The sequence below is a fragment of the Solanum dulcamara genome, chromosome 11 (genome assembly GCF_947179165.1).
Source record: "Solanum dulcamara chromosome 11, daSolDulc1.2, whole genome shotgun sequence".
Classification (NCBI taxonomy): Eukaryota; Viridiplantae; Streptophyta; class Magnoliopsida; order Solanales; family Solanaceae; genus Solanum; species Solanum dulcamara.
In genome coordinates, this window is record NC_077247.1 from 6,380,386 (window position 1) to 6,397,189 (window position 16,804).

The following is a 16,804-nucleotide window of genomic DNA, read 5'->3' on the forward strand; positions in this document are numbered from 1 at the left end:
AAGACCTCTTCTTTGTAGCTTATCTTGAGTTAGGCACTCTTTCCTCATCACCAACCAAACAAAGAATGACACCTTCATAGGGATATTTTACTTCCCAGTTCCCAGACTTGTTTCCAAGGTCAGTTCTCCTTTACAGGACCTCTTTGATTCAACTGCCAATGCACTGACTTTACTAAGAAGGCCCCTTTACAGTTTAGTTTCCACTTGAGTGTGTCTGTAGAATCAGTGCATCCACCAAAAGTTTCCAATATCTGAAGCAGTGTGACAATACTCTCTACTTTCCGTCATTAAGAGCTCTTCTAAAGATTAGATTCCACCCTTGTTAACTCCGCATTTGGTTGATCATGTCATGTTGTTGGAGACTTATAGAATAAAGAACTGGAAACATAGACTTCAGATTGCTCAGCCCAACCAAGTGATTAGCCCAAAAATCAGTTTTCCTTCCATCTCCCACAATAATCTCCATATTTTTCCAGTAGTCTTTCCATTGGTTTCTGATAGTTCTCCACACACGGCTACCATAGGGACTATTAACTTCATTTGTGGTCCACTAGTTCAGTATCCCATATTTCTGGGATATGAAATTCCTCCAAATTCCTCCATATTTCTAAGTCAGTCTCCCATTATTGAACCTCCAACGCCCATTTTTGTAGCAGACTTCTATTATGCAAGCTCAAGTTCTTTATGTCCAAACCGCCATGTTTCTTGCTCAATGTTATAGCTTCCCATTTAACTAGATTACTTCTTTTCTTCTCTTTGTTGCCTTGCCAAAGAAAGTCTCTTCTCAATCTGTCATTTCTCCAGTCTCTTCTCAATCTGTCATTTCTCCCTTTGGGTAATGGAAAGATAGACATTATGTACGTGGGAAGAGCATCTAAAACTGAATTAATGAGAGTCAGTCTCCCACCTAGGGAAAGATACTGAGATTTCCACCTTGACAATTTTTTGTCACACCTTTCTATAACATCATTCCAAATTTCTATAGAACAGTTTTTATCCCCCAAAGGCATCCCCAAATAAATTGTAGGAAGAGCTCCCACCTGACAACCAAGGTTACCAGCCAGAGATAGCAAATTTTGGAACATCATTGACCGGATAAAGAAAGCATTTCTATCGGTTAACATGTAAACTCACAAAGCTTCAAAAATAGTTAGGATGGCTCTACGATGTCTGATTTGTACCACATCAGCTTCACAAAATACTAGAGAGTCATCGACATACAAAAGATGAGACATTTCCATTCCTTCAATGGCATTTGGTTGAGATCCAAAGCCTTTCATCCAACCATTCAACTCTGAGACCTTAATCATATGATTAAGTCCTTCCATGACTATCAAGAATAGAAAAGGTGACAAAGGATCACCTTGTCTAAGCCCCCTTTGAGATTGAAAAAAACCTTCAGGCCATTTGACATTAGAAATACAAAATCTTATCCAGTTTATCCATTTGTTACCAAAACCCATGTCTTTAAGGATTTTCAACAAGAATTCCCAATTGACATGATCATAAGCTCTCTCAATGTCCAACTTGCATAGAACCCCCGGTCTTTTGAGTTTGACTCTGGAATCAACCAATTCATTAGTCAATACTACAACATCCATGATTTGTCTCCCCTTGAGAAAAGCCATTTGATGCACATCGACTAGCTTTCCCATCACTGATTTCATCCTTTATGTCAAGAGCTTGGACATAATCTTATAGACCCCTCCAATGAGACTAATGGGTCTAAAATCTTTTAACTCTTCAGCACCATTCTTTTTGGGCATCAAGGCAATGAAAGTAGCATTGAAGGATTTTTCAAACCTTTCATTCTGATGAAAGTTTTGAATAGTAGCCATTATATCTTCCTTAATAACTTCCCGGCATTCTTTATAAAATCCCATTGGGAAACAATCTGGACCAGGAGCCTTGTCCACTGCACACAAGTTGACAACTTTAAAGACCTCTGCCTCTGTAAAGGGTCTTTGTAACCATTCACTCTCTTCATCATTGATTTTAGAGAAATCTGAGAATTCAAATGAAGGCCTAAATCCACCATGGTTCTTTTAATCATAGGCATTTGCACTACTTCTTCATCCCCAACTTTCAACCTGTCTATGGTATTATATCTTTTATGAGCAGTAGCCATTCTCTGAAAGAATTTAGTGTTCTTATCCCCTTGTTTAATCCACAACATTTTGATTTTTGTCTCCAATTTGCCTCCTCATTTTTGGCAAGTTCCTCCAGTTCCACCATTATTGTTGCTCTGATCATCATCTCATCTTCATTAAGTTGTCTACTGTCTTGTATCTGATCCAGCTCAATTAACTCATTCAGTAGACTGTTCTTTTTAACCAACTCCCCAAAGTTTGTTCTACTCCATTCCTTAAGCATGTTTCAGCCTTATCTGATCTCTTTCTGATTTTGTCCATATTCAATCTTCCTTAGTTGCTACAAAAGATAAGTACATACTTATGGACTGTAGGAAATTTACACTGGATCACAAAGATGAGATTATAAGTAATTAAATGAACTCGAATCTTATGAGTGTCTTTCAATAAGATACAAATCTCTAATCTTACTTTGCACTTATCCTGTTCTGATATTTTATGTGTTCTGAATCTAAAAAGTCCACAGGAAAAACATTCATTTGCTACTAGATTATAAAAATGAAATAATAAAAATTAGCTAAGAATAAGAATTAACGCTTTGATGACCTGAAATGTTGACAGTGTTCTAAGTATATGATTTTATCGGTAGTTGACAATTGTTGAGACTAACTCTTAATCTTTTTCTCCTGAGGATAGACAGTACTAGCAAAGCATACTAAAGTATAGCATTAAATGCGAAGAAACTGATAAGAATTCATCTCAAGATGTATCTCTGAATAAATTACTGGTTTTCTAATTTAACTAGAAGTGTCCATTGTTCATCACCAGAGAGATGAGGAGTCAAACTAATAAGCCATCATTTGCTTATGGATTTAACTTCAGAAGTCACACATTTTACTGACAGCTTTAAAGGCGATCAATTTCTGAAGCATAAAAAACATTACTACTGTGCATCATTGCAAGATAACTGGCTTCGTCTTATGACTTAACTATATCCATTAAGCTCCATTTGAAACGTTTTGTCTAAAACTCGGTAACTCATCCTATAGACAAAGTAAAATTCTTTAGAACTAGGAATTCTTCAAACTCATTTTTTTTCCCGGGACTGACATACCAATCTCCAAACAAAGACTCCTAATGACATTCAATCTATGTAAGTGTACCAACAACAAACCAACCTTGATCCCAATTAGTTGGAGTATTACCTATATGGATACTTTGCTTTTGCGTATTCCATTCTTCACTGAGTTTCTCATGGATTCTAACCAAGAAACTGTAAACAACTTTACTCCACTTACGCATACTTCATTGCATTTAAATACTTTTAATCACCCGTGTCACACATGCAAGAACAGACTGATGCGTTCAGATGTCTACATAGGACATAAAAAACCATCTCACACAACCTTCTATTATTTTATACCCGGAATGCACTACATACACCTTCCGTTAGATGTGTTCATCTCTAATATTGTGTGATCTTGTATGATCCCAAATCCATCCTAACATGCATTCCTAGGATGCTCACCGTGTGGATTTGGTGAGCCTCTAAATTCTATGCTACTCATATTTGTAGATATGTTGGGCCTTAAGAGTCCCAAGACATGTAACATTACTAGTTTCACAACTGTTAATGGAGCCAACTACCGCCCTACCAAAACACTTTTTCCCTTTTCTGTCAAATATCTTCAAAACTGAAAACTGCTGCACCAGCTTTCATTTTACTTACCATTCAAGCCAGCTGTAACAAGAATGTCTGGATAATTCTGTGCTTTGACCTGTGAGAGGAAAAGTTCAAAAGAAAAAGCCAAAGGAATGCTGAGTTGTCAACATAAGTGTACTTTCCTGATTGACTTGCTCAATGCGCAAACCTTAAGTAGCTTTTTTCGGAGACGGATATATTACTTACATTATCAACAGGGGAATATGACTTCATGTAGGAATAGAATTCTTTCTTACGTGGATCACCCCATTCCTGTAGCAAATGAAAAGATTAAACATCAATTACAAACTTCAAAATATTCATCTTCCAAGTCCCTCAAAAGTTAATTAGAGCCAAGGCATCACATTCTGATTCTCACAACTCCTCAAATAGACCTTAAGCACATTTAGATCCAAGTTACAAATTTTTACTACTACAGTTAGGGGTCGTTTGGTGTGAAGGATAACATCAAATAGTCCCGGGATTAATCTTAATGCCACTTAATTTGTTGTTTGGTTGGCAAGTCCGGGATAACTTATCCCGGGATTAATAATTAGTCCGGAATAAGTTATCCCTCCTCTTGGGTGGTATAGTAATCCCGGGATAACCTATCCCAAGATAAAATAGAGAAAATGACAAAAATATCCCTTTAAACCCTTTTTATACATCACTTTTCACATTCATGTATATTCACATTATTTTTAATACCATGTATAATAACACTTACAATCTTCATTATTCCTTATTTTTATGATAATTCTTTATATTTTTTAATTAAAAAATTAGACTATACAAATATAATTTTTATTTATTAATTTATTTGACTAATTCTTATGTTTATTTATGTTTTGATCTATCTACTACTAAATTACACATTTACTTGAAAGCTTGTATTTTATATATCAACTAAAATGAAAATTTCAGTATTTTACAATTTAAGAGTGATATGTGCTTAAATGAAGTGATATAAATAATAAATCTTCTTTTACTTTAACAAATTTAAGATGAAAGTTCTATTTTTAAGCTAAATAAGATGAAGGATTTATTTTTAAAAACATATGGTATCATCATGGGAATGCACACAAAAATATTTAGGCTAAATAAGATGAAACTTTTATTTTTAAGAATGAATAACTAAAGCTTGCAAAGAAAATATAAAAAACTAAATTTATGCAATGCATATTATTTTGAATACAACAAACCAATCAATCAATAAGAAATAATTTCAGCATAACTTATCCCATCATAACTAATCCCGTCACAACCTGTATTCAAACCAAACGACCCCTTACAGTTTATCCACTGGAAAACCTGAGGCATAAATCCCAATGCCCTTACCAAAAAAGTTCACTCTCAGATACATTATTGTAATCACATCCTCATATTGATCATCTAAGTGATTTCAAATGGAGATCTAACCTCCCACTCTGAAGTTGTTAATGGAATAGTTTGATCAAGCATTGTAGTTACAACATCTACAAAAGGAACCCCAGCAACAGCAGCTTTAAACAAATCAGGACGCATGTTAACAACAGCACCGATCAGCAATCCACCTGCACTTCTTCCATTGATACAAAGTTTTTCCTTGGAACAGTACTTTTTGTCTATTAAATATTCTGCACAAGCAATGAAATCTGTGAAAGTATTTTTCTTTTTCAACAGTTTCCCATTTTCATACCACTGCCTCCCCAATTCACCACCTCCACGAATGTGAGCAATAGCATAAATGAAACCCCTGTCTAACAGAGAAAAGCGCGACGCCTTGAATGTGGGATCAATACATATCTGATGGGAATATGACATTAGCAGTGTCAGAAAAGAATGATCAAGCTATAAGTTTTAAGCAACAGATTAATGGCTTTGACCTTGCACAAAATATCAATCTCAGGAATTCCACACTTTATAGACTGAAGAATTCACACCAATTCAGTTAGAAAACCATCAGTTGATGAATTTTTATTTATACCGAGGATAACGTGTACACTTTTCTTGTACTCTCCTTTAAAAAGAAAAAAACAAAAGGATTCATTTGATAGTGTATATCAAAGACTATCAAATCAAAACCATATTTGAATACCCATTGGCTACACAATCAATCCATTCTTTAAAGTTTAACATTTTGACTCCTGAACTCAGGTGACACATACATCGTATTAACAGATCTTTTCATATAACATTGCATTTTTTACCTGCAGTATTTTTCTACAAAGAGTAGACCTTACAAACTTTTGTTCCATTCAGTACAAAAAAAAAAAGATGTGTCACATAACTTCTCCATCTAAGATCTGCGAAATTCCATAAACCACAGTGTTCAGAAACCATCAGATACGACCACACTGCACTTAGCTTGACCATAACAAAGAGATATTGACCTTCTTCCTTCAGATAAACAAGAAAAGGAAGGACAACCACAGAGTAGTACTCCACATTTAGATACTCAATAATTAACTGTATTAGCAAGTAAATCACCTCATAGGATCCATAACCATAAAGCAGCAATGGAAATGAACTATCAAGTTTTACAAGATTGTTTTGATAGATTATTGATATAGGTATCTGCGTGCCATCTGAAGCAGTAGCCCATTGCCTCTCAGTTACATAATTTGATGCATCAAAGCCTCCCAGTACCTAAATAAGATAATGAAACAAACCATTAGAACTAATAAACAAAGTTCAATAACCATTAATTGCTGATCAAAGAATGTGAAAATGTTCCAAAACGCCAAGAACCAAAAGAGTTATATAAGACAGCTATTCATATTTCTAGTACGATACTTAAAAGGGATGACTAAGATATTCTTTCTTTGAGATGAGCAAAAAATTCTGAACACCAGAAGCATGTAATCAGTGTGCACTGACTGCTTATCTCATCAGTAAAATAAGATAAATATGGAAATTTCTAAAACATCGAAAAAATAAGATTGGAGTGAGAACACCGAATATGCACGTCTATTTGTTTCTATATATAAAATAGATAATCTATTTCTGTATACGAAAAAGTATTAGTTTCCAAGGCAAGGAGATGAGTCCTGAAAACTACTACTACTCTCTATTTCTTTTTATGTGATACTCTTTTCCTTTTAGTCTATCCCAAATAGAATGAAACCTTTATATATTTAGAAACAATTCAAATTTGGACTTCCTATTACCGTTAGTCAGATGATTTATAGTCAAACAAATGTATATGGCTTGTTTTAGACAACAAGTTTCGAAAGTAACATCTCACGTGACTCACTGTCTCAATCTTCTTCAGCACCGAAATCCCTGTGTCCATATCATAATCATATACAGAAGGCGGGGTTCTCATTGAGCTATAAGAAAACCTTAGTATGCCGGATTCAAATTCTGATTCTAATGGATCCACAGAGTATACAGGATCAACAAAATCAACAGCACGACCGCCTTGAAGTCTTTCTAATGGCTCTCCAACAGAAGGAAGGCGATATACAGAAATTCTGGGTAGACCATTTTCACGTTCATGAACAGCAAGATGGTCGGTAAAAAGTTGTATGTCCTGGAGCTTGACGCTGCACGACAACCAAATTTAATGAGCCATAATCATGAAATAGCTCCATAATATTTCGAACTCACAAAATATACTAGAAGAGGAATAGCTTTCTCAATCCCTTTGCCCATTTCTTATGTTTTTTCCAAAAATTCACAGGACTTTACCCAGGTATAGTTAAGTTAGCATAAAATCCAAGCTCAAGAGATATACAAAGACTTTTGGGGAGCTTTGGTTAGTCAGAGTTGTGGCTAAATTAGGTTTCAGGTTGTAACAACGTAAATATAGATAGAGTTATCAGATGGAAGACTTCTTGAGATTGCCAGCAAACTGAAAGCACATGATGATATTTTAGCTCCAAGACCTTATTCCTTACCAAGAGGGAAACAAGGATAGCAAGTAGCTTCTGTACAGCTTCTAAAGGTTATACTTACAATATTTTAGCTAGTGTGAGAAGTAGGGAAATTGAGAGAACACTGCTTGATTATTGCCTCAAGCCATTGGGGTTTAAATAGATAAGTTTGCATTTCTAAGAAAGGAAAGAGAATTAAAATACATAATCACAGGAGTAAATCAAGGCTAAAAGTATACTATATTTACAAGATCCTAGGATGTGGCCTAATGGTCAATTAAGTGGGTTAAGAACCATGAGATCTCATGTTCAAATTCCAATAGAGGCAAAAAATATTAGGTAATTTCTTCCCGTCTAAGCTTTGGTCGACATAGTTACCCGATACCTGTGTTGGTGGGAGGCAGCGTGTAACACCCTGGAATTAGTTGAGGTGCATACAAGCAGGTCCAGACACCATGATTATAAAAAAAAAAAAAGATCCTACAGCATTGTTGATTTGTGAATATCTAACTAGGATCATATTTGATTTTGAAGGATCTAAATTGATTTGATAAAATCAGATCTAATATGCTATTAAATAGTTTAGGAGATTAGATCAAATAAAATCATCCCCTGATTCTCAAATCTCCTAGAATCAAGGGATCTGATTGCTAGTTTGTTTGCGTTTCTCTACTATATATTTGTACCTCTACGAATGAATAAGATTGTACAATTTTGGTACCAAAATCTTCATGATATCAGAGCAGCTTTATTCTTGTGTTGTTTATGAGTAAAACAACATTTACCGGGCTACGTTACCCAACGACATCAATAGAAGCCGAGAGTTCTACTAACAAAGTTCCGACCAGGACAACAATGAAGTTGTGGTGTGATTTTTGCAAAACAATATTGGCACAGTCGTGAGACTTGCTGGAATATCCATGGAAAACCCGCCTAGCTGGAATAAAAAAAGGGTTGACAACCATGGCAGCCAGTCGGGGTTTTAAGTGTACCAACGAAGTACAGGGTTGCAATCTTCTCAAGAAATGTCACCATCACCAAGGAACAAATAAAGCTACTGCAAAACTTTTCGAATCTCAACCCCAAACCAGTAAGCCTGATCCTTCTAGTCCCACTTGTTCTTTTTCCCAGGCTGTTTTTGTAAGTACAAATTCAACTGATATAAGTTCTTGGATCATAGATTCAGGGGCTAGTAACCACATGACATGGAATTTTCATTATTTCTTGACCAACACTCCTTCGGTAGGAAATTAAAAAGTCAAAGTTGTTGATGGTTCCTTCTCATCAATTGCTGGAAAAGGGACAGTCAAACTAACCCCTCTTTTGACTCTTTTTGATGTCCTTCATGTTCCAACATTGTCTCATAATCTTTCAGCAAACTGACTCAAAACCTTAATTGTCGTGCTATCTTTGACTCTATTTCATGTGTATTTTTGGACAAGGTCTCTGGGAGGAGGATTGACAATGCTAGAGAGTCTGAAGGTCTATTTTTTTTAAGATGGTGACAATTTAGTAAATTTTAGTTCAACTTGTTTGAACGCTGTTCTAGTTGATAATAAAGTCATGTTGCACTGTAGACTTGGTCATCCTAGTTTTCATTATTTGAAACTCATGTTTTACCTTAGTTGTTTATGACTAAAGTACATCTTTTTTCCAGTGTGAATTTTGTGAAATGGTTTAACACAAACTTTCACCTTTTTCTTCCCAAAAATATCATGCCATAAAACCTTTTAAGTTAATCCATAGTTATGTTTAGGGACCTTCTAGGGTAGGAACTGTAAATGGAAAAAAGTGGTTTGTGAATTTCATAGATGATCACACCAGACTAACTTGGGTGTACCTATTGAAAGACAAAGGGAAAGTAAAACATATGTTTGAGGCTCTTTATGTTATGGTCGAGACACAATTTCATGAGAAGATTCAAATATTTTAGAGTGATAATGGGAGAGAGTTTTCTAATGACCAATTAGGCAATTTTTCACTTCGAAGGGAATAGTACACCAAAGTTGTCTTGATACAGCCCAACAAAATGGAGACGTTGAGAGAAAAAATAGGCATCTTATGGAGGTAACTAGAGCCTTAATATTCATAAGTAGAGTCCCTAAATTTCTTTGGAAAGAAGCTCTTTATTAATAGGATGTATTCCAGTGCTCTAGGTTTTAAAACCCCTTTCAGTATGTTCACGACATACTTCACTACTTCTAGATTGACTACTGATCTATCCTTGAGAGTCTTTGGGTATGGTGTACTTGTTCATGTTCATCATGATCATAATAGAAGTAAACTTGATTCCAAGTGCTAAAAAATGTGATTATGTTGGCTATGTCCCTGGTCAAAAGGGATACAAGTGTTATGACCCAAATACTAGGAAGGTTATTGTCACACTAGATGTCACTTTTTTTGAATCTCAATTGTTTTTTGGAACTCATCTTCGAGGGGGAGAAACATCATGAAGATTCGAGGGATAATAAGGATTCTCGTGACCTCACATGTGAGAAACAAAAAGGAACCAAGTTTTTGATAGATGTGAGAAATAATGGAGAAGAATATTATGAATTGTGTATCTACATAATTACACAAAGACCCTATTTATAGACACTACATTAGACTCCTTTTCCAACTAGGACATTAAATTACAATTTTTTTCCAAGTATGATTCTATATACTTATCCTTTTCAAAGTAGGACTTTTCTTGCTCCTACTCCTATTCCAACACTCCCCCTCAAACTGGTGTATACAAGTCATATGTACTGAGCTTGTTGTAGATGTAATTAATATGAGGACCGGTGAGAGGCTTGGTGAAGATATTTGCAAGTTGATCACTCGACTTCACTAATTTTGTAACAATATCTCCTGGTCTCCTGAGAATATCTTTTTTCTAACAATGTGATAGTCAATCTCAATGTGCCTAATCAGTCCTCTCATGATTCATGGATTTGATGCACAACATCGATAAAACATAGAATGACCAGCTCTACTACGAGTCATGCCAAACTCATGAATTACTATGTTGAACTTCCATGACCAAGCTTAAGAAGACTATTTTAAACCATAGAGTGACTTGCGCAATCGACATACAAGGCTACTATACTCCCCTGAGCAACAAAATCAGGTGGTTCCTCTATATAGACTTCTTCCTCGAGATCATCGTGGAGAAAACATTCTTAATGTCCAACTAATTAAAAGGTCAAAGGCGAATTTTGGCATTTCAAGTAAGGATCGGCTAATGGAATTCAAGCAGGTTTCAACTCTTTGTTGCTTTTCTATAAAAACATGTTATATGTGATGTTTGTGTGCATTTAAACCATCTAGTTTGTGTGAGTGCGCATATGTAGTTAGACCACAAGGGTTCCATTATGTGTTTTTACATTGTTTGATACTCGTTGTCCCAATTTATGTGAAGGTGTTTGAATGGAGAATTTAAGAAAGAAATGAAGACTTCTAAAACTTGTAATCCAAAACAAGCCATAGATATTTGTGTCTATAAATCATCACATTAAAGGTAAAATTGACATTATAAAGCTATATTGTTACTAAATATAGAAAGATGTCATTCTTGTTTAAACCGACTAAAAAGGAAAGAGTCATGCAAACTAGGACACAGGAAATACTTCGTACTGAGTTGAGCATGTTGTGATAGTTGATTAGTTGTTTAGCATTCTTTATCACTTGATTGAGCACACTGATAAAGCAGGGTGAGAGGTCAGTTAGTAGCTAAGTTGCTCGTACTCGGGAGCGGATGTTCAATACATGTGCGGATCTAGATGTTTGGTCCTTTATGATCTAAATTTTAAAATTCGAGGGTACGGATCTATGCATGATACGGTATGAGATTTCGGCTAAAAGTAATTCAATATCTAAAAATATAGTGATTAAAATATGCATAAATTCAACAACATACCCAGTGTAATCCCATAAGTGGGGTGTAGGGAGGGTAGGATGTAGAACGACCTTATCCCTATCTTTGTGGAGTAGAGAAGTTGTTTCCGATAGAAAAAATGTGTAAATTACAGTGGATTATTTGGAAGGAAAAGAATGCACAAATTTACGAGAGCAAGTTTGCATTTGTAATTACTATGAAGTACAGATTCATCTCTTTACTGTATTTTAGGTGTAACATGGTGATTGCAAATGATATAAGAGGTCGTGATAGACTTCTTGAGTTCATTGCACATTCAGCAATGATATTAATCTGTAAATATCTTTAAAGCAGCTTCTAGTTGCTTACCTTTTTTGAAATTGGTAACTATGTATTTTATCAAAGAACCAAAACAGTGCTTGGGTAGCACTGAAACCATATTTACAAGAGAACTCTAGAATTTTAGAGATCTACAATGCATCTAAAACATCAATGATAGACATACAAATTGACAATTAGAAGACCAAATAATTCCTGCAAAGCTGTTTGAACTGTCAATAAATTGGTCATCTTTCCAATAATTACCTGGGACGGTGCGGAAGGAGAACAGTGGTAGCAGATATATTTTCCACAGGGCACGCAAGTAATTCTGAATTGAAACATTCATCACTTCTCCTCTTGATGAAGAAATGATTTCCACGATGACTAGCTGATGTGTCAATGCCGGTCATACGTGATGTTAATACCACCAATCCATTTTCAGGTTTTGAAGTGTCTAGATAAAAGACAAATCTTGTAATTTTACTCTCAGATGCAATAAATAAATATTTCTTGCTCTCAGATGCTTGAAGATCCAAAGAAAATGTTTCATCATTTTCATGATAAAGGCAAGAGTTATCTAACTGCTTAGTTCCCAGTTTATGCAACCAGACCTGTCAAAACTAATAATAATCAAGAGAAAGAACACCTGGATAAGCAAAAGTAAGATGAATTTCAACCAGAGAATCATAAAACTTAGCCACAAAGCCAACAGAAATGATTTACCAAGTAGAACATATATGTACATACAACAACAACAACAACAACAAGCCCAGTATAATCCCACCATGTGGGTCTGGGGAGGATAGAGTGTACGCAGACCTAACCCCCACCTTGAAAGGTAGGGCGGCTGTTTCCGAAAGACCCTGAGCTTAAGAGAGAAGAACAAGAGAAGAAAAACAAGACATAGGTTAGTAGAGCCAAGCATATCGAAAACAATATACAAATATGAATAATGAGAGCGAGAAAGTCAGGGTTGGAAAGACCGGAAAGAAAGGAGCATTGACTTCTATAGATAAATAGGACATCCAAAGTAAACCGGACCAACAAATGTAAGTAGTAATCAAATGCAGAAATCAAACGTTAATAAACAAATGAGCAAAACTATGACTACTATGGAGAAAAGATAAGTCATCTATCCTACTATCTTAGTCTGAATCCTCCATAGCCTCCTATCTAAGGTCATGTCCTCGGTGAGCTGCAACTGTGTCATATCTTGTCTAATCACTTCTTCCCAATACTACTTCGGTCTCCCTTTGCCCCTCCTGAAACCGTCCATAGCCAACCTCTCGCACCTCTGCACTGGGGCATCTGTGTCTCTCCTCTTTGCATGCCCAAACCATCTCAGTCTCGCTTCCCACATCTTGTCCTCCACCGATGCCACTCCCACCTTGTCTCGGATATCTTCATTCCTAATTCTATCCATCCTAGTGTGCCCACACATCCACTGCAGCATTCGCATTTCCGCGACTTTCATCTTCTGAACATGAAGTTTCTTGATTGGCCAACACTCCGCCCCGTACAATAGAGTCGGTCTAACCACCACTTTGTAGAACTTGCCTTTGAGTTTTGGTGGCACTTTCTTGTCACATAGCACTCCGGAGGCTAGCCTCCATTTCATCCACCCTGCACCAATACGGTATGAAACATCGTTGTCGATATCCCCATCTTCCTGTATAATAGACTCAAGATACTTGAAGCTTCTTTTCTTTTGAATGGCCTGTGTACCAGACCTCACTTCCCCGTCAGCCTCACGCGGCAGGCCACTGAACCTACACTCCAAGTATTCTGTTTTGGTCCTACTCAATTTAAATCCTTTAGACTCCAACGTCTGTCTCCAACCCTCTAGCTTGTCGTTAACTCCGTTGCGACTCTCGTCAATCAGGACTATGTCATCCGCGAACAACATATACCAAGGCACCTCACCTTGTATTTGTCTCGTCAATTGATCCATCACCAGGGCGAATAAAAACGGGCTAAGAGCTGATCCCTGGTGCAACCCCATCATAACAGGAAAGTGCTATGAGTCTCTTCCTACCGTCCTTACCAGACCTGGTCTTAGCTCCATCATACATGTCTTTAATCGCTCTAATGTACGCCACTGGTATACCTTTCGCCTCCAAGCATCTCCATAGGACCTCTCTTGGCACTTTGTCATATGCCTTTTCTAGGTCAATGAATATCATGTGTAAGTCCCTCTTCCGCTCCCTATACTGCTCCACCAATCTCCTTACAATATGAATGGCTTCAGTAGTCAAGCGCCCCGGCATGAATCCAAACTGGTTCTCTGAAATAGACACACTTCTCCTCATCCTCATTTCCATCACCCTTTCCCACACTTTCATAGTGTGACTCAGCAGCTTGATACCTTTATAGTTGTTGCAGCTTTGAATGTCTCCCTCGTTCTTGCACACGGGAATCATTGTACTCCACCTCCATTCTTCCGGCATATTCGATGTCTTGAAAATGACATTAAACAACGTAGTCAGCCACTCCAATCCTCCCCTACCTGCATTCTTCCAAAATTCCTCAGGGATCTCGTCAGGTCCGGTCGCTCTTCCCCTGCACATCCTACGAACAGCTCCCTTAACCTCCTCAACCTTTATTCTCCTACAATACCCAAAGTCGCGACGCCTATCCAAGTGCTCCAAGTCTCCCAATACAAAGTCTTTGTCCCCTCCTTCGCTCAAGAGTTCGTGAAAGTATGACTGTCATTTTTGTCTAATGCGGGATTCCTGTACCAGCACTTGACCATCCTCGTCCTTGATGTACTTCACTTGATCCAAGTCGCGTGCCTTCCTCTCTCTCGCCTTGGCGAGCTTAAATAGCTTCTTATCCCCACCTCTGTCCTCTAGTTCTGCATAAAGGCATTCAAAGGCTGTCGTTTTAGCCGCCGAAACTGCTATCTTCGCCTCCTTATTCGTCATCTTATACTTTTCCCTGTTCGTTTGCTTCTCTTCATCATCCTTGCTATCTACCAACTTTATATATGCCTGCTTCTTTGCTTCTACCTTTTCCTGGACTTCTCCATTCCACTACCAATCCCCTCGGTGCCCACCATGGCGGCCTTGTGAGACCCCCAGTACCTCTCTAGCTGTTTCCCTAATGCAGCTAGCCGTCCTATCCCAAATACTGCTCGCATCCCCCCTACTATCCCACGCCCCCATAGCCATCAGCTTCTCCCCCATCTCTAGGGCACTAGACGGAGTCAAACGACCCCACCTAATCTTCGATCGGTCATCCACGACCCTCTTCTTCTTCTTCCTTCTTATCTCCAAGTCCATGACCAATAGCTTATGTTGGGTCGTAAGATTCTCACTTGGTATGACCTTGCAGTCCTTACAAAGGTTTTTATCATCTTTTCTAAGGAGCAAAAAGTCTATTTATAAGGCTAAAATACAAGAGATGGGCTACTGGAGGTACCAACTCCAAGTATATAAAACCTGTTCACTCGCCGGAAACACTGTTCACTAGCCGGGAACTGCCGAAATACCTGTGCAGAAAACTGACCGGAAACCTACTGGTGGGGGATTTCCGATCGCAGGCAAAGAGGAAAAAAAACAAAAACACAAAGGAAGAAGGAAAGAAGAGAAGAAGAAGAGAGAGAACAGAGGGAGAGAGAGAGAGACCTGGCCGGAAGATACTCTTCGCCGGAGATACTAATCACCGGTGACCGTTTGGGGAGGTGGTGACTTGGGGGTAGGTGGGATGGGGGTGGGGGGTGGGGGGCACTTACCGTTGGTGGAAGATGAGAGGAGAGAGAGAGAAGAGAGAGAATTCTTTCAGCTTGGGCACCAAGAACAAAATAAAAGAGGTACTTATTTTTGGCAAACAGAGAAAACATAAGTTCTAAGTCTCACCATGATAAGCAAGCCAAAGAAAAATAATACACTCAAAGATTTCAACAACTCTACTAGATCTCTTCAATCAACTTTCTCTATTAAGAATCCCTCTCTGGATGGAGGATTAGCTTCTATTTGGACAGCACTGAACATTATTATTAGCCCAAGACATTCAACCAAACTGAATAACAATTATGGAGCATAAAAACAATATCATAATCAAAAACTAGCCAACATTGGAAACTGGATGCTACTGAAGGAAACTAAATCACTTATATCCAACGGCTCCAATGAAATCCACAAACCTTGTCTGGTCGAAGGATCTCATCCATTGTGACGTAAACCAATGCTTCATCACCTGCCCATTCGAGATATGATGTAATGGCACCAACCAGAGGTTTCCCAACCAGCATCCCAGACTCTGCATCAATAACATAAACAGTGTATATCTCATCCCCTTTTGTGTCCTCTGCATATGCAACTAACTTGTTATTTGGGCTGACCTGAAGAAAGGAGAATCACGATGAAATAAGATAAGCTAAAAGCAACAAGAGACATGGAATAGCAATAGCATCTGCACAGAAGACATGTTCTTACTTTGAAAGCACCAATACTGTAATATGTATGTTCTAGAGCTTTCACATTCTCATCCAAGATAATATGCTCGGAAGGAGCATCAGGTCCAGTTGGCATTGTATCATAAACAGATGGTGGAGCTCCACTTGTAGGTACATAGCATCTACAATGTTGGACATATTCCTTACCCTCCAAGTCCCTCCTGTAGTAAAAGTATGATCCTCTCCGCATGGGTGCAGATATGTCATCTTCTTTAATTCTTCCTCTTATCTCAGTATAAATACGATCCTCTAATTGTTTGGTCCCTAGTAAAGTGATCAGACAGTTTATAATCCCTTCTCCAAGCAATTGAGAATGAATTGATGAACATGATAGAGTAAAGACACATTCAGAACAAATCAACGAACAAATGCTGAATGGAGGCAAGTATGCTATAAAAGGAATTATGTTCTTCTACTGTTTTACATATATATATTGCAAATCAGCAAGATGAAAATGGCTAGATGCAAATTTTTTTCAAAGAACTTCCAAAAAGCGTACAGTTGAAGAACATAAAATAA

At 37.5% G+C, this 16,804-nt stretch overlaps 1 protein-coding gene across 3 annotated transcripts in view; it reads right to left on the reverse strand.

Annotated features, from left to right (window-relative positions):
- LOC129872961 (uncharacterized) overlaps positions 1-16,804 on the reverse strand; it is a 41,972-nt gene that overhangs the window by 12,991 nt on the left and 12,177 nt on the right. For 2 of the 3 annotated variants that reach the window (XM_055947921.1, XM_055947923.1), the window contains exons 2-9: positions 16,266-16,549; positions 15,974-16,171; positions 12,094-12,440; positions 7,019-7,319; positions 6,262-6,420; positions 5,212-5,577; positions 4,000-4,065; positions 3,820-3,868 (exon numbers count right to left, since the gene is read on the reverse strand). In XM_055947921.1, the coding sequence (XP_055803896.1) occupies positions 3,820-3,868; positions 4,000-4,065; positions 5,212-5,577; positions 6,262-6,420; positions 7,019-7,319; positions 12,094-12,440; positions 15,974-16,171; positions 16,266-16,549 (1,770 nt within the window). The remainder of the gene's footprint in view (positions 1-3,819; positions 3,869-3,999; positions 4,066-5,211; positions 5,578-6,261; positions 6,421-7,018; positions 7,320-12,093; positions 12,441-15,973; positions 16,172-16,265; positions 16,550-16,804) is intronic. The other variant, XM_055947922.1, reaches the window with a different exon arrangement.